The sequence below is a fragment of the Trematomus bernacchii genome, unplaced genomic scaffold (genome assembly GCF_902827165.1).
Source record: "Trematomus bernacchii unplaced genomic scaffold, fTreBer1.1, whole genome shotgun sequence".
NCBI classification, from domain to species: domain Eukaryota; kingdom Metazoa; phylum Chordata; class Actinopteri; order Perciformes; family Nototheniidae; genus Trematomus; species Trematomus bernacchii.
This window is the reverse complement of record NW_022987648.1, coordinates 1,345,039-1,366,149: the sequence shown is the minus strand read 5'-3', so window position 1 is coordinate 1,366,149 and position 21,111 is coordinate 1,345,039. Positions and strand designations below refer to the sequence as shown.

The following is a 21,111-nucleotide window of genomic DNA, read 5'->3' as shown; positions in this document are numbered from 1 at the left end:
AATGGTTTCTGAAACAGCATTCATGTGTCCAGCAGGTGGCGCTGCGTCTGCACGTTCACCCACCGTAGAAGAAGAGCGACACCGCTTTTTCAATTAAACATGGCGGCTTCCCTAATGGAGCAGAGTTGCTGAACTTATTGAATATGTAAAAGCTGCTACATTATCAAGCCTGTCACGATAGTCACGTTAAGCTGCAGGTGCTACGACGGAGTGAAGAGTGTGTATCGGAAAGTAAGTAACACATATCTGTCATTATAATGTTATAGAACAGCTTGCAGGTTTAGCATCACGGTTAGCATTAGGCTAGCGCGATGGCCTAGAACAAAGTGTTATTCATTGCTAAACGCAGCTTTAGAATGTTGTTATGAATGCTTTATATCTAATGTATTTCAGTATTCAATGGGATACAATATATGACAATGAAGTCAATAAGTATGACCAGTAGGTTTAATATTAGCACGCTAACCTCACATCATTGTGATTGTTCTCTTAGATCTCCTTATTGACTGTGTTGATGTCAAACAGGTTGCAGTGTCTACTAGGATCTGAAAGCATGCTGTCCACATAGTGAGAGAGACAGAACAGCATCATGGAGTATTCTTCTCAGGAGGGGGAAACTCAACTGAATCCCCAGCAAGTCATCCCTCAGGTGGTCGATATGACCACCAGTGAACGGGTAAGCCGTTTCTTTCCTTGGATCAGATATGGGTTTTAGTAATACAGTAATATTAGCCCTTTGTTGGGCTGAACCGATATATCGATGACTTGGCTCCAGCACACATTCCTACTGCTGATCAAGATTTGACATGTTTATGGAACATATATTTTTTCGAGCAGTGCTGCATACATATTAGCTACACAATGAGAGTTCCATGGTCAATGAAATCAAATAAGATTGTGTGGCCGACACTTGTGTGCGTCCCTCTGGCAGGAGGACCCAAAGCTCTCTCCACCTGAACAGCTCCTTCCCCTCTACTGGCCTCCTCCTCAGGGCTGACCCTACCCCTCAGCTAGCTGGCTCTATAGACTCTATGCATTACATTCATGCACACAATGTTCATCTGCACATTGCACATTGTAACTGCACTTATTTATTTTATTATATTTGTCAGGGTATACGTTTACTTTATCCATATTCAATTTAAATATTGCTATATTTTAATGTTATTATATTTTTCTTAAAGTTGTTTTTCTTTAATCATTGTTTTATTTTGTTCATTTTATTTTGTATCATTGTAAAACAATGATACAAAATAAAATGAACAAATGTACACCAAGATAAATTCCTGGTTTGTGTTAACCTACTTGGCAATAAACCTGTTTCTGATCCTTATTAGTTCAGTCTAAACAATTTGGAAAAAAAGTCCTGCAATTGCAAGAGCAGTATGATTCACAATTGTGGAGGAAATCATCATATTTGCATAATATGAATTGAAAAATGAATACAATCATCTCTTTTTTTTATCCTCAAATGCATTTCAACACAACGAAGGCAATGCTTGTTGCATTTGTTCTAAACTTAATTTGCTCAGTTTGTAAACCTCCTTTACCTCCTTACATTTAGCACTGTTGTTCTAGTGCACATACATAGTGCTGCTATGAAATAGTGTGGCAAAGGGAACTTAAGATCATGAACTTGAAACACTTTACCATCAATCTCAGTAAGCAGTTGATAAGCTGATAAACTATGTCAGTTGAGCTGAAGTATAGGAAAGCAGTTCTTACACTTAACGTGTGAACTATAAGAGAATTAGTATGGTTAAGGAAAAGTGAATTCATTTAGCTTGTTCTGTTCCAGGTGGTGGATCTTCTGAATCAGGCTGCCCTCATACCAACAGATGAAAAGCTAAATGTGCTCAAACAGGTGTGTGTGGTTTTTTATTATATATATTTCTTTACTGTTAATATAGATACAAATCAGTTTTATGTTATTTGTTTGTATACAAAATGAGTTGCATCTGTGCAAATGACTGAATGTTCCCTAAACACAAGCTTTCCAACCATTACTTGGCTACTTTGCACAGCAATGTACTGCAACCTGTCCTAGTCATTGACCTGCTGTTGGCCCCTACTTGGGCCCAGTTATGAAGCCTATTGAGCAGTAAGTGTGTGGAAGACTATATTAAATACATCAACTCGTCTTTTTTAGGTTCAGGAGCTCATCATTAACAAGGATCCCTCTCTTCTTGACAATTTCTTGGATGTAAGTAAACCTGGATGAAGCTTTGTGACCTTACTGTTGTTGCACCTGTAATGGAGCTACTTTATTACAGGAGCTGTATTCAGTATAACATGACACATTGTGCAGTAGAGCTACATCAAACTAACACTTTGATTCATCATTCTTTCTCCTATGACTTGTTCTTCTTTTAGGAGTTGATCGCCTTTCAGACTGACAAGTCTATAGAAGTGAGAAAGTTTGTCATTGGCTTCATAGAGGAAGCATGGTGAGTTTTAAACAGAGACTCCTCCAGCCTCAGTGCTGTACATTTCATGTTTGGCATATAAAGACTTGAGCAGATGTTTTCAGTATTTTCTTTCTATGTCTTTTTCAGTAAAAGGGACAATGAGCTCCTTCTTAGACTGATAGCCAATCTGAACATGTTGCTGAGAGATGACAGTGTGAACGTGGTGAAGAAAGCCATCCTCACACTCACACAACTGTACAAAGTGTCTCTGCAGGTAAGCACTGCCTCCTTTATGAATATTTAGTCTTTCTCTAGTAGTTTTCTGTCTGTTTTTTGTTCTGTTACATATTTATTTGACTAAGATTCAAGTTAAATGTAGCAATAAGTCCACCATTTATAATAGAGTGAGGTGAGATAAAAACAGAGTGTAAAATGTAATCTAACATTAGAATAAAATACTGCGTATTGTAATAATATATACATAAATAAATACTTAGACTCTAAAAAGATCTGTGTTCTATCCATTCATGTTGTGTTTCATATATTTGACTTCCATCTCCTTGTAGTGGCTGGTGCGCTCTAAAGCAGTATCCGAGAGGCAGGAGGCATCCTGGGATATGGTCACACAGATGAAAGGAGATGTTCTAGCCTTGCTGGACTCTGAAAATGACGGCGTGCGCACTCACGCTATCAAGTTCACAGAATCCTTAATCATCACTCTGTCGCCGCGGACGTCAGACTCTGATGTTCCCAAGAGACAGGAAGGAGACATCAGCCTGGATAAAGTTCCCCGAGATCACTCATACATTCGCTACTGTACGTATGTCCCAAATCTGCTCTGAGGTCATAATGTGTTTACATTTTTTTCACATCTGGTTGAACGATACAAGTAAAATATGCAATAATGTTGTTTAATATCACTTACAATACAGTGTTTCCCCTAGGATGGAGTCATAGCAGCGGTGCTAAGGCACGTGGGCCCAGCATAATGTGAGCGCGGAGCGCGTGGAATTTTTTAGTGTGTGCACGTGCGAAGTGCGCCCTGCCACTTTGTTTGTATGTGTCTGCCAGCACAAGAAAGGCTCTTGAGGCCTAGTACCAGGGCCGGTTCTAGACAATTTGCTGCCCTAGGCGAGATTTCATATATAAAGAATAAATGAAGAATCTCTACAAAAGACAAAGACACTACAAAAACAGAAACGTATTGACATAGGTAATATACGTCAAAATGGCTTCAAATGTATTCAGTATTGTATGAACATGTTTGAATTGGGGGGTGGACATCACATCCTCTAGGGGGGTCCGGGGGTCTGCCCCCCCGGGAAGATTTTTTTGAACATTTTAAAGTAAAATGCTTCAATCTGGTGCACTTTGAGCACACAATTACTAGAGACCTGATCTAGGGGAACTCTAAAACACCCATATGAAAAAGATCGGTTTACATTTTAATAATCAATAAGTATATGAACATAACCAATAGCCTACCATAGCCAATAACAAATAAATGTAACTTTTATTATTTTTGTTGTTCATTCATATCTTATTTTACCTTAACATTTATTTATTCATGCATATTTTTGTATCTCCAAATTTAAATGATATTTTAGGTTTACTGTCCTATAGTATACATTGGAATGATTTCAAACCTGTTTTTATTTATCCTAATAATTATAAAGGAGTGCCTTGGAAATATGTGATTACATTCATTTCAAACCTTTATTTATCCAGGTTGTATCCCATTGAGATCATTGACCTCTTTTTCAAGGGAGACCTGCTCAAGTAGGTTCCACATGAAACATTAAAAACATAAACAGAACAACAAAAAGGACATCATACATTAGCATTACAGGGATTACAATTTACATAACTATCCACATGCACAGGTACCAACAGCTTCCGATTCAGTAGCATCTAACCGAGCTTTAAAAACATTTAGTGGCACCAGATTGCTCAGTTTCCATTTTAATTGCAGACTATTCCAGGACAGTGGAGCTGCGCATCTAAATGCTATCTTCCCTAAGACAGTCCTAGCAGTTGGCACATTTAATAAAACCACAGCATGCGATCTCAGGCAGTAGCCACTTACAATTCGCTGTGAGATCAGGGAGCAGATGTAGGATGGAAGTTTCCCTAACATGGCTTTGTATATAAAAATGTACCAGTGACTGAGCCTCCGTGCAGTTAGTGAAGGCAGACCTGCCCTTGCATACAGGGTACAGTGATGGGTTAATGCTTTACAGTTTGTCACAAATCTCAGTGCACTGTGATACGCAGCATCTAACTTGACCAGGCAGTTGGCAGGTGCATTCATATAAATCAGATCACCATAGTCCAGCACAGGTAAAAAGGTCACAGTGACTAGCCTTTTTCTGGCCTCGAGCGAAGGCCAGAAAACATTGTGGTCAAAACGTTTGAGACCCACTGAGATGACTTGGACTAAAATGAACTATCCAAACACTCAGAGAGTCCTTTACCTCACTGAGCCTCTCAGTCTGACAGGAGAGCTCTCCTCCACCCTGGTTGTAGAAACCTCTACTTCTTATATCCGTTAGCGCAGCTAGCACCAGATTCTAATAACAGCGACGGTACCGGTGCGCCCTCGCTCTCTCTCTCTCCCCCTGGCTCGCTCTCATGCTCGCACTTTGGCTGTGAGCTGCTAGCAGCGGCGCGCATATTTCAGCAGCGGCGCTGCGCCGCCACTATTTGTATATAGGGGAAACACTGCAATATTACTTATGTTAATGTCAAACAAAACAGAGAAGCCATCAATAAAAAAAGAAAAAGGATTAGTTACATTTTAAATTGCAATTTTCTACCAAAAACCGCTTTAAAATAACTCTCCAACGATAATAACACAGTCTGTCTTACCCAAGTTAACTTCGTGGTGACAACACGATGTATTGTGCAGCCCTATTCCAGTCCATTAAACCTTGTGATTTCCCTGATGGAATGGAAAGCTGCTCTGTGTGAGGAGGGGAAGGCTGCACTGGAGAATCTGCTGAAGTTCATGGTCCATCCAGCCATTTCCAGCATCAACCTCACCACAACGCTGGGCTCCCTCGCTACAATCGCCCGGCAGAGGCCCATGTTCATGTCGGAGGTGGTGCAGGCGTATGAGACGTTACACGGTAAGTGCTTCAGAGCCAATGTTTCTGTATTGTTATTAATGCAAATCTTTCTGCTCATTTGACTGCACATATTATTATGCTAAATGCTTATTCTTATTTTTTTTCCTCCTTACCGAAACCTTTTTTAGCAAACTTGCCACCAACTCTGGCCAAGTCTCAGGTCAGCAGTGTGCGAAAGAACCTGAAGCTGCACTTGGTGGCGGTCCTGAAGCACCCCTGCAGCCTGGAGTTCCAGGGTCAGATCAGCACTCTGCTGCTGGACCTGGGAATGGCCCAGAGTGAAATAACACGCTCCACACCTGCACCCCGCGAGCAGCGCAAACGGCCTCGCCATGACGAATACACCGAGGGGAAAAAGGTCAAGATGGGTGAGTAGTGGCAGATGATGAGTCACAGACACGACAGGAATTACACATTTATGGACTGGTGGGCAAAGTAAGGAAATATAAACCGAGTTTTTTTATGAATCAGTTTCCAATGTGCTTTCTTCAAAGCAATATAATTGGAAGCATAAACAACATTTTTTTAAAGCTTTTCTTTCATTGGAACTCGTACACATTGGAAAATATTTAGCTTTACTTATATGTTGGCCTATTGTAGAGAGCAAACTATGGATTTGGTTATCTATTTATTATTTTATACAAACCTATCAAAGAATCAGTCTCTTTTGACACATGAATGTTCTTTTACAAGAACATCCAGTGTTTCCCCTAGGATGGAGTCATAGCAGCGGTGCTAAGGCCCAGCAAAATGTGAGCGCGTGGAATGTTTTTGTGCGTGCGAAGTGCGCCCCGCCAATATGTTTCTATGTGTCTGCCAGCACAAGAAAGGCTCTTGTGGCTCTAGATGTGTATTTTGCTCAATCACCTTTATTGAACATACAGTAACACAAATACCACACATCCACATAACAAACAATACAAATAAAATGTATGCAATTAAATTATTTTAACCTGCTTTATTTGGGGGTGGACCTCACATCCCCTAGGGGGGTCCGGGGGCATGCACCCCCGGGAAGGTTTGTTTTTAAATGTTGAAGTTAAACGACGCCAGCGCCACGTATTGTTATTTTAATGTATATATAAAAATATATATATATATATATATATATTTAATATTTTTCTGACTGGTTGTCTGACTGCCTTTTGTTTTTGTTATGTTTGTTTTGCCCCTGTTCTTCTTTGTAAAGCGACCTTGGGTCTCATGAAAGGCGCTATATAAATCCAAGTTATTATTCTAACTTCCAGCCTTTTCCTGTCTGCCCGCGCTGCTGGTAGAGAGCCGCTTAATGCCTTTACTCTGAGCACCATGCATGGCAATTATTCAGCTTTTTCCCTGATGGTCTCAATCATTTGATACATTTCTTGTTGCAACTGGTTTTTAAAATAGAGTCCCTGAGTGGGTCTGAAAAGCGATAAAGCCGCCCACTTGGCAACACTGTGTGGGACTGGCATTGACAGTAGTTGGTTGAACATAAATAATACATATTTGACCTGCTCAGGTTATATCTATACATTATTTACATTTTTCTGTTTATTAGACCTGAGGAATTTGAGCTTGTCTTGAAAGTGTTGGATGCCTGCAGACAATTCTAAACAGCAATATTTCTGTGGTTTGTGTTTTTGTGTTCAGAGCCAGCACTGATTGAAGATGATGAGGACAAAGAGGAGCCGGCCCCTCTGTCGCTCCCTAAACCAGCTGCGGTTCCAGGGGCCCAGTCTGCCATCGACCTGACAGCGGAGTTCCTGCACCCGCTGCTGTCCCCTGAGAACGTAGCCAACCTGGTGAGCAGCCTGTTCTCTTATTTCTGTTTGTCCCTCCCTTACTGACTGTGTGACTCTTCATCTCATATCTGTCTGGTTGTTTAGGTGCTCATCAGCATGGTGTATCTGCCAGACATCATGCCGGCCTCCTTCCAGGCCACATACACACCTGTGGAGTCAGCGGGCACCGACGCCCAGATCAAACATCTGGCCCGGCTGATGGCCACGCAGATGACTGCAGCTGGCATCGGTCCAGGTTAGCAACAGACATTCAGCAGGAGGGGGCCTTAAAATGTCGCCGTTCTGTTTTGAGTAGTTTTTCAATTTAAAGGGATAGATTGACATTTTCTAAAATGCTACTCTACTTTCTTGCTTCATCTTAACTTATTCAAATGTTATATATTTAATGTTTTTTTTAATGTTAATTTAAAAACTGTTCAAAAGTTATTGTCAGCTCTATAAAAAAAGTTATAAAACCCTTTGTTAGTGTATGAATATGTCTATTCAAATGTCATATAGTATATTTGATTGGTGTTTTTTCTTATTTATTAATATTGGTATCAGCCACAAATACCCACGTTTGAAAAATGAATAAAAAAATGTGATCTCTTAGGACTGGAGCAGTGCAAAGCCAGAGAAGACGATGCAGGCAAAGACAACGAGGATGAAGCTGGGTCCAAAGACCTGCTCATCAAGCGCAAACTTCCTGCTGTGATGGTGGGACAGGCCATCTCTGTGGTGGGGGGTTACGAAAAAGAAAAGGTTCCCGCAGAGGCCCCCGCCACAGTCAAGAGGCTCCCTGAACCCATCGTTCCTACGGCTCAAACCAAGTGAGTCCTGGCCCACATCAAGGGCAGAAGTATTATCAGCTTCCTCTTTGTGCAGGTCCGTCTTATGACCCTGCGAGAATTTGTTCTGTTTCAGAATGACGGGGGCGAGTGGAAGAAAAAAAGTGTTTAGATTGTCAGATGTGGTCCAGCCTTTATCTGACACACAGATCGAAAAGTTAACCTCCAGAGCCGTCAAACGCATCCTGCATTCAGAGAAGGCCATCGCTCAAAGCGGCATGTCACATGTAAGTAACCACCCCGCTTCATTTCTCATTTCCTTTACGATGATTGATTTGCACTTGAGGTTTATTAAATGGATTGTGGATTGTTTGAAAGTGGGGTTGTATGAACTACTTCAGTCAGTGTACAGTAGATAGGCAGAAGAGAACAAAAAGAGTACCAGCAGGAAGGAAATCAGTGAACTGCTTTGGGAACTTATTGAAGACACCTACAAAATATTCAAGATTCAAAGGTTAATGTCATATGAACAAAAGCGTAAGTGTAGAAATGGCAAGGAAAATCTTATCTCCCGAGCTCCTCCAACAATGCAACATAGTTATATAAGACATAAACAATAATGCAAGAAGTCTATACACGTAAATAGAATATGATGTATACAAAAACGGAATGTAAAATTAAATATTGTACAGTAGGATGAAATTAAATACTGTTTATTACAGTGATAACTATATAGATTAATAAATTCTAAGATGCAAACAGATGAATGCTTTGGGTTATGGAGGCACTTAACAGAGCTCAGGCGTTTAGCAGTCTTCTGGCCTGTGGGATGAAGCTGTCCCTGAGTCTGGTGGTTTTAGTCCGGATGCTGCGGTACCGCCTGCCAGACGGCAGCAGACAGAACAGTTTGTGGCTGGGGTGATGGGGGTCTTTTGTAATCCTGAGGGCTTTCTTCCTGAGCCGCTGGGAGTAGAGGTCCTCCATGGAGGGAGGGTCTCTGTGATAGACTGCTGTCCACCAAGTTTCTGATGCGTAGTAGTTCCTCTCTACCATATGTGTGGCAGAGTTGGCTTGGTCGGATCGCATTTTGTGAAAAAAGTTAAAAATACACACCGAAGAGCAAACACTGAAATAAAAGCTTGGAGAGAAGCTCGAGACACGGCAGCCATCCACGGTGCCATCTTCATCAAATTCAGTGTATGCTATTTTGTTTAAGAATATTTTCACAGCTTTACCTTACATTATCTCTCCTCATCAAAGCTACCAGACTCCATTAACAAAAACGGTAATAACACCTCAAAGAACACAGGGGTTTCTGGTCTACAGCTGCCTCTATCGGTTAGTTAGTTGGTGTTTTTGTGAGTCTCTGAATAGTTCGTATTCACCAAAGTAACAAACTAACTAAGTTCAGTTCCTCGCTGGGTGGGGCTGATAGAAAGGTGACATCTTTTAGAAGGCTAAAATGTGCCGTCCCTGTTCACGGCAGTGTATTCCTTCCCTTCCTGCTGTTACTCGTGTCTGTTTTTACAGAATGGCGCTGTAATCCACCGCCATGTAATGTCTATAGAGAAGTACCTCATACAACCCCAACACAAAACATCCAAATAAGGACAGGGCAAGTGCCTGTTTTTAGAGGATAACCACGGTAAATCTGTTTGGCAGGTCAGAGTGAAGCTCCTCTCCAAGCTTGTAACACAGTTTGAAGGGACGATGAAAGAAGACGTGCTGAAATTTATCCTGGAGGACATCAGGACCAGGAGTGACCTGGCTTTTTCTCTCCTCTACCAAGAGTACAACACTTACCTCAGCCACCTGCCAACTGGGCTGCTGGACAGCTACGACCACTGCCTCTACACCCTGCTGTCCGGTCTGCAGGAGAAACCCGAGCAGAGGGATGGGTGAGACAAGACACTTGTCATCCTCGCATGTTCACAGCATGTTTTTATCAATCAATCAATCAAATGTATTTATTTAGTAGCCTAATATCAAACATTCCACAATTGCCTCACAGTATTTGCAGCACCCTTTGTCCTTAGACCCTTGCATCACTCAAGAAAAACCCCCGAAACAAACCACACAAAGAAACCTCGGAGAGTGCCACAGAGGGCCGACAGATCTGCAATAGATGTTGTGTGAATAGAATAAAGAAGATAATAAGATAACAACACAAATGACAAAAATGATAATGTGAACGTAGAAGAAAATTATGTATTCAGGAGGATGTAGACCATCTTCCATGTGCCTCCAGAAAATAATAAGGTGTGTGTGTGTGTGTGTGTGGTAGGACCACAGCAACAGGCTCAGCAGGACTCAGGATCCAGATGTTACCTTTTAATAAGGGCAACCTGCCAGCTGAGAGAATCACAAACTCTGGGGATGTTAGTGACATCCATTTATGAGTAGGAGAACAGAGGCTAAAGGTGAAAGTTGAAAGTCCCCTGACAGTCCTGAGCCTGCCCTAACCTGCTTTATGAATCTATTAGCCTTAGATGTGTAGATGTGTCTGCCTCATGAGCACTGCCTGGAGACTGGTTCCACAGAGGAGTGCTTATGCTGTTCATTTCTCACATATTTTGTGAAAATATTGTCTTTTTTAATTTGTTTCAAAAGTCTTTAAAATAGTTTAAAAAATAGTACAATTTGTATTGTATTTTGATTTATTTAGAAAAAAATGAAGTATTGTTCCCGTGTCTTTGTATGCACCATTTACACTAAAGCAAATGATTCGTATGTGTAACCCTACCTACAGCCAAAAGTGAAACATGTTTCGACTTTTCAAATATTCTGTCTCTCCCAGACTCTTCACCAAGCTGGTACTGGAGGCTCCCCTTATAACGGAGTCAGCGTTGGAAGTAATCCGGCGGTACTGTGAGGACGAGGTAAGTGACGTGATGCGGACGCAGCTTCTCGTACAGAGCGAGCCCCCCGTACGTCTGCTCAACTGTGTGTTGTAACCTTTGTTTCAGTCTCGGGTCTACTTGGGCATGACCACTCTGAAGGAGCTGATCGTCAAACGGCCCTCACGGCAGTTCCAGTATCTGCACGTTCTGCTGGATCTCAGCTCACATGAAAAAGAGAAGGTGATAACATCACTTGTCTGGATCCTGTGTAAATCACATGTCCACAGTTAGTTTGTCCCTGTGATAATATTAATAATGACTAATTCCTTGTATTTATTTGTTAGCTTTTCAAAGTGCTCAAAGCGCTTTACATTACATTATATTACATATATTAGACATGTTATACATTGAATACTGAGGACAATACCCACAGGAGCAATTTAGTGATATCTTTTTCAAAGGCTGTTTTATCTTTAGGTGCGAACCACTGCCCTGGCTTTTCTGAAGCGTATGTATGAGAAGGATCAGCTGAGGGACTACATTGAGAAGTTTGCCCTGAACTACATGCAGCTTCTGGTCCATCCAAACCCTCCATCTCTGCTCTTTGGGGCTGACCAGGACACGGGTGAGGAGAATGTTCAGTATGATCCCAGTAGTACTGCTCATAGCTGTAACTGACTTCATGTTTTCAAAACCTTTTTAGACCTCGGACTGCAGTTTTGTTAGACTGTATGTTTGATCAATTATTTCCTACCCAATTAAATATCACTGGTCTTAACTACATAATGCATTTTCTTTAACACTGATGTGTTTGGATGTGGTAAGGTTAATTACCTTAGTAATTCTTCACAAAGAAGAAATACAAAGTAGCACTTTGTCCAGTCCCCTCACAGTGTTGTTGTGTGTTTGTTGAGACAGAGGTGGCTGCCCCCTGGACTGAAGAGACGGTGAGACAGTGTCTCTTCCTCTACCTGTCCCTGCTGCCTCTCAACCACCGGCTGGTCCACGAGCTGGCGTCCGTCTACACCGAGGCCATCGCTGACATCAAGCGCAGCGTGCTGCGAGCCATTGAGCAGCCTGTGAGTCTCCCACTCTCAGCACAGCTGACTCTTTCACTGATCATTGAGGAATGCTCCAGTGTTTGGGTCTTCTTAAAGAACCCTGTTTCAATTATTGTTATTATATAAATAATAATGTTCATCAATATTTGTGAAAACAAACAACTCTCTCTAAACAGCTAAGAAACATAGAAGCACTATACATGTTTTTATTCAATAAGGAAAAGTGTAATATTTAAAGTCAATGACTAAATGATTGTGCCAAGACAAAAATAAGAATCCCAGCATGACTAATAAGCTGAGGGCAGAGTCCGGACTGTTGGACTTGATGTGTATCTACTGTATTTCTTCATGTGTTTTTAACTGGTGATGGCAAACTACAGCAAACAGTGCAAATGCTTCACTGTTTTCAAGACCAAAGAAAACCAGAACACACCTGCAGTTTCAAACCTTTGACATGAAAACTGCACATTCGTGATTTTTGGGAGAACTGTTTGTGTTTACAAAAACATCTTCTGGGGGAAAACACTAAATTGCACAAACATGCATTTACATGATGCAAATGCTCCTCTTGAGTTGTGGTGTTTTAAAATAGCATTGAGTCATTTTCTCCACCCTTGTTGTAGATCCGTGGGATGGGGATGAACTCGCCCGAGCTGCTGCTGCTGGTGGAAAACTGTCCTAAAGGGGCGGAGACGTTAGTGACGCGCTGTCTGCACATTCTGACCGATAAAGGTAAAAAGTTTGAACATCACCTTACATCTGTCTGGAGAATTAGGGTCAATGAATAGAGAATGAAACCAAACATGGAACAACAGCACTGTGGGATAAAGTCAAGGATAGGATAAGTCTAGACATGTAGAATAAGTGTTCTTTTCCCTCCTGCAGTGCCCCCGTCTCCAGAGCTGGTGGAGAGAGTGCGAGACCTGTACCACAAACGAGTGCCCGATGTACGTTTCCTGATTCCAGTCATAAACGGCCTCGAAAAGGTACAGTTCTGCAACTCTCATCAATGGTCTAGTAAACTGATTTGGAACCAGTTATACTTAAAAAAAATGTTTATCACACCACATACAGCAAACAATCACCGCGTGATCATTGTGATGACGTCTTTCACTTTTCTCATAGAATGAAGTAATCCAGGCTCTCCCGAAACTCATCAAACTCAACCCCATTGTGGTGAAGGAGGTGTTCAACCGTCTCTTAGGGACCCAGCACAGTAAGATACATTTAAGTCTTCCCCTGGATAAAGTCTTTACCTGCCTCCCTGTTCTTTTTTTCACAATAAAGGAACACTTTGACAGCTTCTTATATGGATGTCGGGGTCGATGCTAAATGTAGTCCATTGAGGCAATAAATTGCTCAGTGGTTGCTTTATAGAAGCTGGTTTCTCCTGCTCAAAGAGCTATGCCTGAAGTCACACGTACCAGGAATGCATTACACCAGGGCTATTCAATTAGTTTGGAATGGGGGCCGGTTGATGAAAATGATCCAAAGCAAGGGGCCGGGAAAAAGATGGCTTGAAATATGAGCAATCCATATTTAAGAGCTTCAGATACAGTAAATACTACAACAGCATAGTGGAGTGCATATATTGTGTTTAATTCAATCAAACAACATAGCCCCAAGGCCTTTATAGATCTGAATGGCAAGTTCAGAACTCAGTAGGCCTACATGTTTCATTTGATTTCATTTAGGTGAAATGATCTAATCATTCACGCAGAGATGCAATCAATGACAGGAGTCGTCACTACAGTATAGTAGGTGGGTTCGAAACCCGAGCCCGTCGAAGTTTTCAGGCATTGTCTACCCCTCTATCTCTCAATGTAACACCCTCTCTGGAATAAAGGAACTATGGCACAAAAAAAAAAAAAAAAAAAAAAAATCTTAAAAAACAAAATTACTTTTTAACATTATACTCAAAGGGCCAGTAAATATCACCCCGGGGCTGGATTTGGCCCGCGGGCCGCCAATTGAATAGCCCTGCTTTACACGCTTCATCATGGCATCTATGTGCCCACAGAAGCTGAGAAACAAGAAACTTCTGGAGTCTGCACACAAGCCCACGGAGCTGTCCGGGGCTGAAGTCGAATAGTCCATTTAGCTTAGGAACCTTCCTAATGGAGTGAAATTACCCGGAAGTCCCTCAGTGGCAGCCATGATAAGTGCCGTTCGAATTCTCTAAATGAAAGGAAAGGAGGTTTCAAACTTCCTTTATAACCTCCTTTAGCTTAGGAACCACTGGACCCCCCTTTACGTAAGGAGAGGAGAAAATGCTGCCCCACAATGCCTTGCGGCCGCAGCATTTGCCATCACACAACAGTCGGCCGTTCACGGAAACAACCGATTATGAGCGAGAAATGATATCATGAAAGTTGCGGTGCTTATTAAGCATTTTAAAACGTAAGTGGTAAGTTGCCAAAGTGCTTTGTTTTGAACATTCATCAGTATTGTAATCAAAAAGAGAAATATGAACATTAGTTTTTACTGAAATGATCAAATAAAGTCAACATTTCACAGTCTTTACTGAGCTGTGTGGGGTTTGTTCAACTTTTAAAAGATGTTTGAATGGTGATATACACAGTGATAGATGTTAAGGACTAACGTTTATAATAAATACATTTGTATTGATTTTAAGATCTTTTCATACAATCATATGTATTGGGATCATTTGTATTAATGTGGACCGGAGGGAGAGGGTGACAAGCATAAGTTTCACTTTCCTTTTTTATTTCAATTCCAACTTTGGTCATGAAGAATATGTTTCTCTGTTGTCCCCGTTCATAAAGCATAACAGCATCAGAGCACGGTGCAGAGTCTCTAGATGAGTTTACAGTAGTCCCTCGTTCTTATTAAACATCCATGTTGTAGTCCGCTGTATAGAAAACTGTAGTTTCCATAGTTTCCCCACAGCAGCAGACGCACATTTATGACGTCCGCTGGCGCATCATAAACACGTCGGATAGTGAACGTGCAGTCGATTCTCTAAAGTACCGCAGTCTCTTCTCCTAAATCCTTTTGAATTCTCCTATCCACTATCCCTTAACCCCGTGACGTTTCACTCCGAGGTCAAGGGTTAGACGATAGGGATAGACGTTCGGAGCTGATTTTTGGATTATTTGACTGCAACCCAGGACTACAGCTCCCTGGCTTTTGATGAAACCATCAATGGAGGCAGGGAGGGTGGAGGGTGGAGCTTTGGAGAGGGTTGATTTGGTGCCAATGAGCAGGGCCTCTGTTTTGCTGCCATTGAGTTTCAGGAAGTTGCTGCTCATCCAGCTCCTGAAGTCCTGGTGGCAGGTGGTGAGAGAGGTGGGGGGAGGGCAGTGCTGAGTTTGGTGTATATGTAGACCTGTGTATCATCGGCCTAACAATGGAAGTGGACATCATGATGACGGAGGATAGTGCCAAGGGGGAGGTAAATGATGAGCAGGAGTGGACCCAGTACTGACCCCTGAGGGACAACAACATTTACCATCAGCACAAGAGGCTCATTTATCTTTTAAGAACCCTGCTCCCACAATTACACATTTTATCAACAGCTTTAATCTCACTTAATAATTTAGATTTCCTGTAACTAGTAATAGCTAGAATATGTAAGGGATAATGTGCAGCGAGGCGGTCCTTATGGGGAAAATAACACCCGACAGGGTGATCACAGTGTTTTCTGTAACTGTCCAAGTCTGTTCACAGTTTCTGATCCACTAACAAGTCCTTAAACACTACAGAGCCCATACCGTGTTCCTGTTAGTGTTTACTTCCTGTCTGTCTTCTTCTGATCATTTATCTGATGTCCAGAGTCTTTGAACCTCTTTTCCTTTCTCTCCCTTGATCCTACTTAGCAACGGTCATTATAGTGCTTGACAGCGGTCTGTACTGCTGTATTCACAACCTGTCACATGTTCTGAATTGACCAATCAGAATCGAGTATACAACTAAGCTGTGTAATAAGTAATGTTATTACAAATATTATCAAATATTCTTGTTTATTCCTTAAATGTAGTTATTCCGTTATTAATAAGCTCTATTGTCAGCCGCTGTTGAAGCTTCTATCTGAGGGTGTATTCTGACTGCTGTGTTTTATTTCAGGTGAGGGGAGTTCATCTGTGTCCCCTCTGACCCCGGGAGACCTGCTGATTGCCTTGCACAACATAGACTCAACCAAATGTGACATGAAATCTATCATTAAAGGTCAGTGATTAGGAGTTTAATCCAAACAAGACCAAACAGCAGTTGGTACTTCAATCTAGGGCTGCTCGATTATGGCAATAATCATAATCTCGATTATTTTGGTCAATCATTTATATCACGATTATTAAAAAACGATTATCCTTTTACTTTGAAAACATCAATTTATTGGAGACATTTTTTTTTTAACAGTATGATTTTAACAGTTGATTACCCTGAAATGTAAGTATAATTCAACTGAAAAACCAATAAAAAAAAAAAATTATAAGAAAAAAAAAAGTAATAATAAAAAAATAATCGTTTTATTTCGATTACGTTGTTTTCGTAATCGTTGCAAGCCATAATCGTAATTGCAATTTAAAATACGATTAATTGAGCAGCCCTACTTCAATCTGATGTTACTGTCCTCTTTAATGCAATGTTTTGTGGAATATAATTATTTAAATTCATTTTTCTTCATTCACAACATCATCAGTGCCTGCTTTTAGAATCTGAGTACAGCAACAACTACCTCATAATTAGATTGTATGCATGTTGGCCATTATAGGGACCTATTTTAGAAGCTCTATGGATTTTTTGTGGTAAACCTTTTCAGCGGTTAGGTGAGCGGTCTCTTTTTGCATGTGACCGACAGCTACCAACCTGTGCTTCGGGGAGAAGAACGTGTACACGTCGGAGGTTTTGGCAGTGGTGATGCAGCAGCTGATGGAGCAGAGCCCCCTTCCCATGCTGCTCATGCGCACCGTCATCCAGTCCCTCACCATGTATCCCCGGCTGGGAGGCTTCGTCATGAACATCCTGTCCCGCCTCATCGTCAAGCAGGTCAGCGCCAAGCTCCAGCCAAATATTCCGTTTCTACGCTCACTATTCTTCCTGATTTCCAGAGCAATCTGTTCTTTTTACTTTTTTGGATGATTATCTTTTAACCTTATATTTTAAAAAGTGAAAGGATCTTTGTCATCAGACATCTGGATCTTGAAATATCAGAGAAACAACTGAGCTGACATTAGTGGCATTCAAGCAGTATTAGAGAAACCCCGATGTGTAAACTACTTCACAAGAACACCAAACTCTGACTTTTTGTTTTTGTTTTGATTGAAGACCCCTACTGGCAGACATAAATATTATGACAGATATTGTGTGTTTGACGTGTCAGAGACTCTGTCACTTCAGAAACGATTACCAATAAAGTTGTACTTTTCTGCTAATAAATATCAATCCCCATATTCCACCATTACCACAACATCATGTGGTGTCCCCCTGTAGGTGTGGAAGTATCCTAAGGTATGGGAGGGCTTTGTGAAGTGCTGCCAGAGGACCAAGCCTCAGTCGTACAGCGTGCTGCTGCAGCTGCCGGCCGCCCCGCTCAGCAGCGTGTTTGAGCGCTGCCCAGAGATGAGGGAGCCCCTCCTGCAGCACGTCCTCTCCTTCACCCCTCACCAGGTCAGAGCTGCTTCCCCTGAAACAGTCCCAACACTCTACTGTTCTCTGGATTTCATCATGTACCATCTCCTTCTGTTTTTCTGTGCAACAGCAAGCTCACATACCTGCCTCCATCATGGCGGTACTGGAAGCAAATAAAAAGCCAGAACCAAAGCCTGTGGAGCCTGTGGTGGTCATAGAGCCTGTCGTAGAGCAAGAGGTAACCCATGAAGAAACGCACATCATCGATAAAGCCTGCACACTTTCCCCCCCATAAACTGTTCTGATCTTTCCATGACAGGTATTATGATTTGCTTGAATCGTTAATTGGTGTCACGTATTACAAACACTGCTGGTCATTCAGTGTTCACCCAATTTGACCAATGTCTCAAAAAAGTCAAACCATCACTTACCCATAAGTTGTTTGCTTGTGCTTGATCTCAGTAGGAATTGTTTGGGATATTCACAGTACATGCTCCATAACCACAAACCCTTACTCAAAGGTGTTATAGTTCTGCTGATGAATGGCACACTGGAACATTGGGACATATATCAAATGTCTTGCAGTTGTTGTAAAAGTATAGATGTTAATATTTTTACATAAAATCACACAAAATAATGTTTGTTTGCTGTAGCAACTAATGGAGGTGATATGTGACCAAATAGTATTCAGAGAGCAAACTATCATCTTACAAAAACTGCAGACTTGTGAGCTAGGCCACATTATCATGTCTACAATAAGTACTTCCATATGTATACCTGCTCAGATCTCATGAACACATCCTCTTCTTTCAGATGGAGCCAGTTCCTGCCTCGGTTTCTGTCCCAGTGGAAGCAGAGGCTCCTGCTGCAGCCCTGGAAGAGCTGGAGCAGCGGAGCACCATGAAGGAGGAGGAGCAGCAGCAGCAGGAGGAGGAGCAGGAGGAGGAGCCGATGGAGCAGGAGGAGTCTGCTCCACGGATACAGGAGGAGGCTGGGGACACTATATCCCAGGTAGTACAGATTGACAATAAACATTTGATTTATCTTTTCACATGTTTGGAACACCTTAGCATTAGAGATGCACCCATTGGCCATTTCATGGCCGATTCTAACTACTTAAAGTTTGAAGAATGAAATGTTTGTGTTCTTTCTTAAAACAATGATTGACCATTGAATTGAATGTTTTTAGACATTTTCTTTCAAATATAAATGACATTACGTTAATGTGCATTTAATTATTTTTGGGTGAACCGTACCATTAAATTCTAAAAAGTGTTGCATTCATTCATAATGAGAGTGCAAATGTGCACTTATATGAACAAAGAACTACTCTATGCTGACCGGAATTATAAGTGCATTCATTTTGATCAGAAACAAGCCGTCTAGAATGGAGCACCTATATTTTACAATCCACGATAGAATAAAAATGTCTATAACACAACATAAAAAGTACTGACTTTCAAGCTTATTCGTGGTTCTCTACAGGAGGAGCTGACAAGACAAGACGAGACCCCGAGGCCAACGCCAACTCCGACCCCCTCCCCTGAACCAGCAGCAGTGGAGGAGCCGATGGAGGCTGAGCTCTCAGACCTGCACGGGCCCGAACAGCCTGGGGAGGCTGAGGTCACAGGGCCTGGGGCTGGGAGCGGCAGCGAAAATGGAGAATGACAAAACACATGCTCCATACACATTTCTGTCTTTGCAAACTCATGTTTTCCAGAATTTCTGGTTAAGAGGAAGCTCTTTGTTCTTTTTGTACTTGAGAAAAAATCATTTTGTGGAAAAAATATCAAGATATTTGTGCATATGGATTCAATATACTTTAATGTGATGATTCGTTGGCAAATAAAGAAAGAAAATGCTTCAATTTGTCTGCTTCACTTTACTGTGATCTGCACATTTAAATTGTTTAGCTAAATAATGTCCTCTACCAGACCCGGCGCCAGAACAAATCTACAGAGAGGGCATATGATTTTCATGGGAGGGCACACAAAACCGTCATGTGCCGCGGCCAGTGGCGGCGCCAGAGATTTTCTTTTGGGAGTGCTGTGGGGTAGCTTGACGTTTCATAGAGGGTGCTCAAACATGTAGGGTTTCCCATTAAGGTACCGGGTGCTACAGAGGAATGTTCTACTGCAACACTCCCCATACACACACACACAGTGTACCCGCGACTGTTGCAATGAAGGCTCGATAATCAGCTCACAGCATATATAGGTGTAAGCAGGGGTAAAGTGCTATTTTTTTTAAGTGGGGGGTGGACCTAACCTCTAGGGGGTCCGGGGGCATGCTCCCCCGGGAAGATTTGTTTTTAATATTGAAGTTGAAAGCATCAATCTGGTGCACTTTGAGAGCAACATGAAGAGATCTATCGATACCTCTCTCAACACCCATATGAAACAGAACTGTAAACAGATTTACTTTTTCTTTATGGATATTTTACTAATCACTCTCCTTTTAAAGTGTATTCTTGTTTTACTGCCATATAGTATTTCATACCTGTTTTTCATTTATTACTCTTATATTACTATGTGACATCACATACATCGTAGCATTAAAGTTCACAGTTTATCTATAATAAAACAAATTAAAAATATTTTTATTTTTATTTTTATTAAAGAAAAAACGTTTATTGGGGAGGGCAGGAATGTCAAATGGGAGGGCCCTCCCACGGCGCCGGGTCTGCTCTCAACACACCATGTGTATGTCCATACATTCCTCTTTGCAAACGACAGAATGGACCGACTTGCATAGAGTTGTGTATTCAATACATTGGTTACTCTCCAAGCTTAAGTTCTCTGGTCTTAACTCTTGATAAGGCTCACAATGTCCATGAGGTATTTTCCTTATCATAGGACCAGTGTTGCCAACTTGGCGACTTTCTCGTTAAATTCGGCGGCTTTCCAAACCCTCCGGCTACTTATTTTTGTCAAAAGCGACTAACGACTAATTTAACGACTTGTAATGGTGTTATTAGGGACTTTCCTGGTGTTTGGAGACTCACATATTGTTCAGCAGTTAACGAGCCGCGGGTGCTGCCGTGAGCCCGTCTGCCCTCCCATAGTACTCACAGGCGCTCAGACTCACAGTTGCCTCCCGCAGCAGCTCAGCTGCAGTCAGAGCAGAGAGGAGACAGCCACACTCCCGCGTCGAGACGGCAAATGAATTGCGCATGAGCGGGATTTAAATGTAAAATGTAAATGTTTCTGTCACTGTCACTGTCACACTATAATAAATAACTGCCTTTGCTTTGCTTTGACTCACACAGCCTCAGTCACTATCACCTCGTCCACTGTGTGTTTGTGCCTCTGTGACAAGCTAAACATCCACGTAGGTCATCATGTCACAGTCTAAACTGTATTCACAAAAGTACAGAAAGGAGTGGGAATCAAACCCTGAGTTTAAAGGATGGTTGAAGCCATTTATTGGAGATGACACACACGGGCATACTATACTGCCTTTATTGTAAGGGAGATTTCTACTAAAAACTACTTTCTACCTTTTCTAATAGAGACATTTTTGATCTACTGTCGT

The 21,111-nt window shown here is 41.7% G+C and overlaps 1 protein-coding gene across 2 annotated transcripts; it reads left to right on the top strand.

Moving 5' to 3' along the window:
- Positions 1 to 88: 88 nt before the first annotated feature.
- On the top strand, positions 89 to 19,444 carry sympk (symplekin). 2 transcript variants are annotated; one of them, XM_034134633.1, is made up of 27 exons: positions 89 to 231; positions 526 to 676; positions 1,799 to 1,864; positions 2,150 to 2,203; positions 2,374 to 2,447; positions 2,556 to 2,682; positions 2,975 to 3,224; positions 5,366 to 5,536; positions 5,665 to 5,904; positions 7,169 to 7,320; positions 7,405 to 7,555; positions 7,913 to 8,129; positions 8,224 to 8,374; positions 9,750 to 9,985; positions 10,885 to 10,966; positions 11,054 to 11,167; positions 11,405 to 11,552; positions 11,846 to 12,006; positions 12,612 to 12,720; positions 12,874 to 12,974; positions 13,114 to 13,204; positions 16,075 to 16,176; positions 16,808 to 16,995; positions 17,440 to 17,616; positions 17,708 to 17,815; positions 18,391 to 18,588; positions 19,063 to 19,444. In XM_034134633.1, the coding sequence occupies exons 2-27, from the start codon at positions 590 to 592 to the stop codon at positions 19,243 to 19,245; spliced, it is 3,738 nt and encodes a 1,245-aa protein (XP_033990524.1). In that variant the 5' UTR covers positions 89 to 231; positions 526 to 589; the 3' UTR covers positions 19,246 to 19,444. The 2 variants fall into 2 exon arrangements, with proteins under 2 accessions (XP_033990524.1, XP_033990525.1); XM_034134634.1 differs by having other exon boundaries at positions 494 to 676.
- Positions 19,445 to 21,111: the final 1,667 nt, after the last annotated feature.

What these genes read in the sequence shown, in the direction of transcription:
- sympk (XM_034134633.1), top strand. Translation starts at nt 590, where the DNA reads ATGGAGTATTCTTCTCAGGAGGGGGAAACTCAACTGAATCCCCAGCAA. An exon ending in ATATGACCACCAGTGAACGG is followed by an intron (nt 677 to 1,798) that starts GTAAGCCGTTTC and finishes GTTCTGTTCCAG; the next exon opens with GTGGTGGATCTTCTGAATCA. An exon ending in GGGGAAAAAGGTCAAGATGG is followed by an intron (nt 5,905 to 7,168) that starts GTGAGTAGTGGC and finishes TTTTGTGTTCAG; the next exon opens with AGCCAGCACTGATTGAAGAT.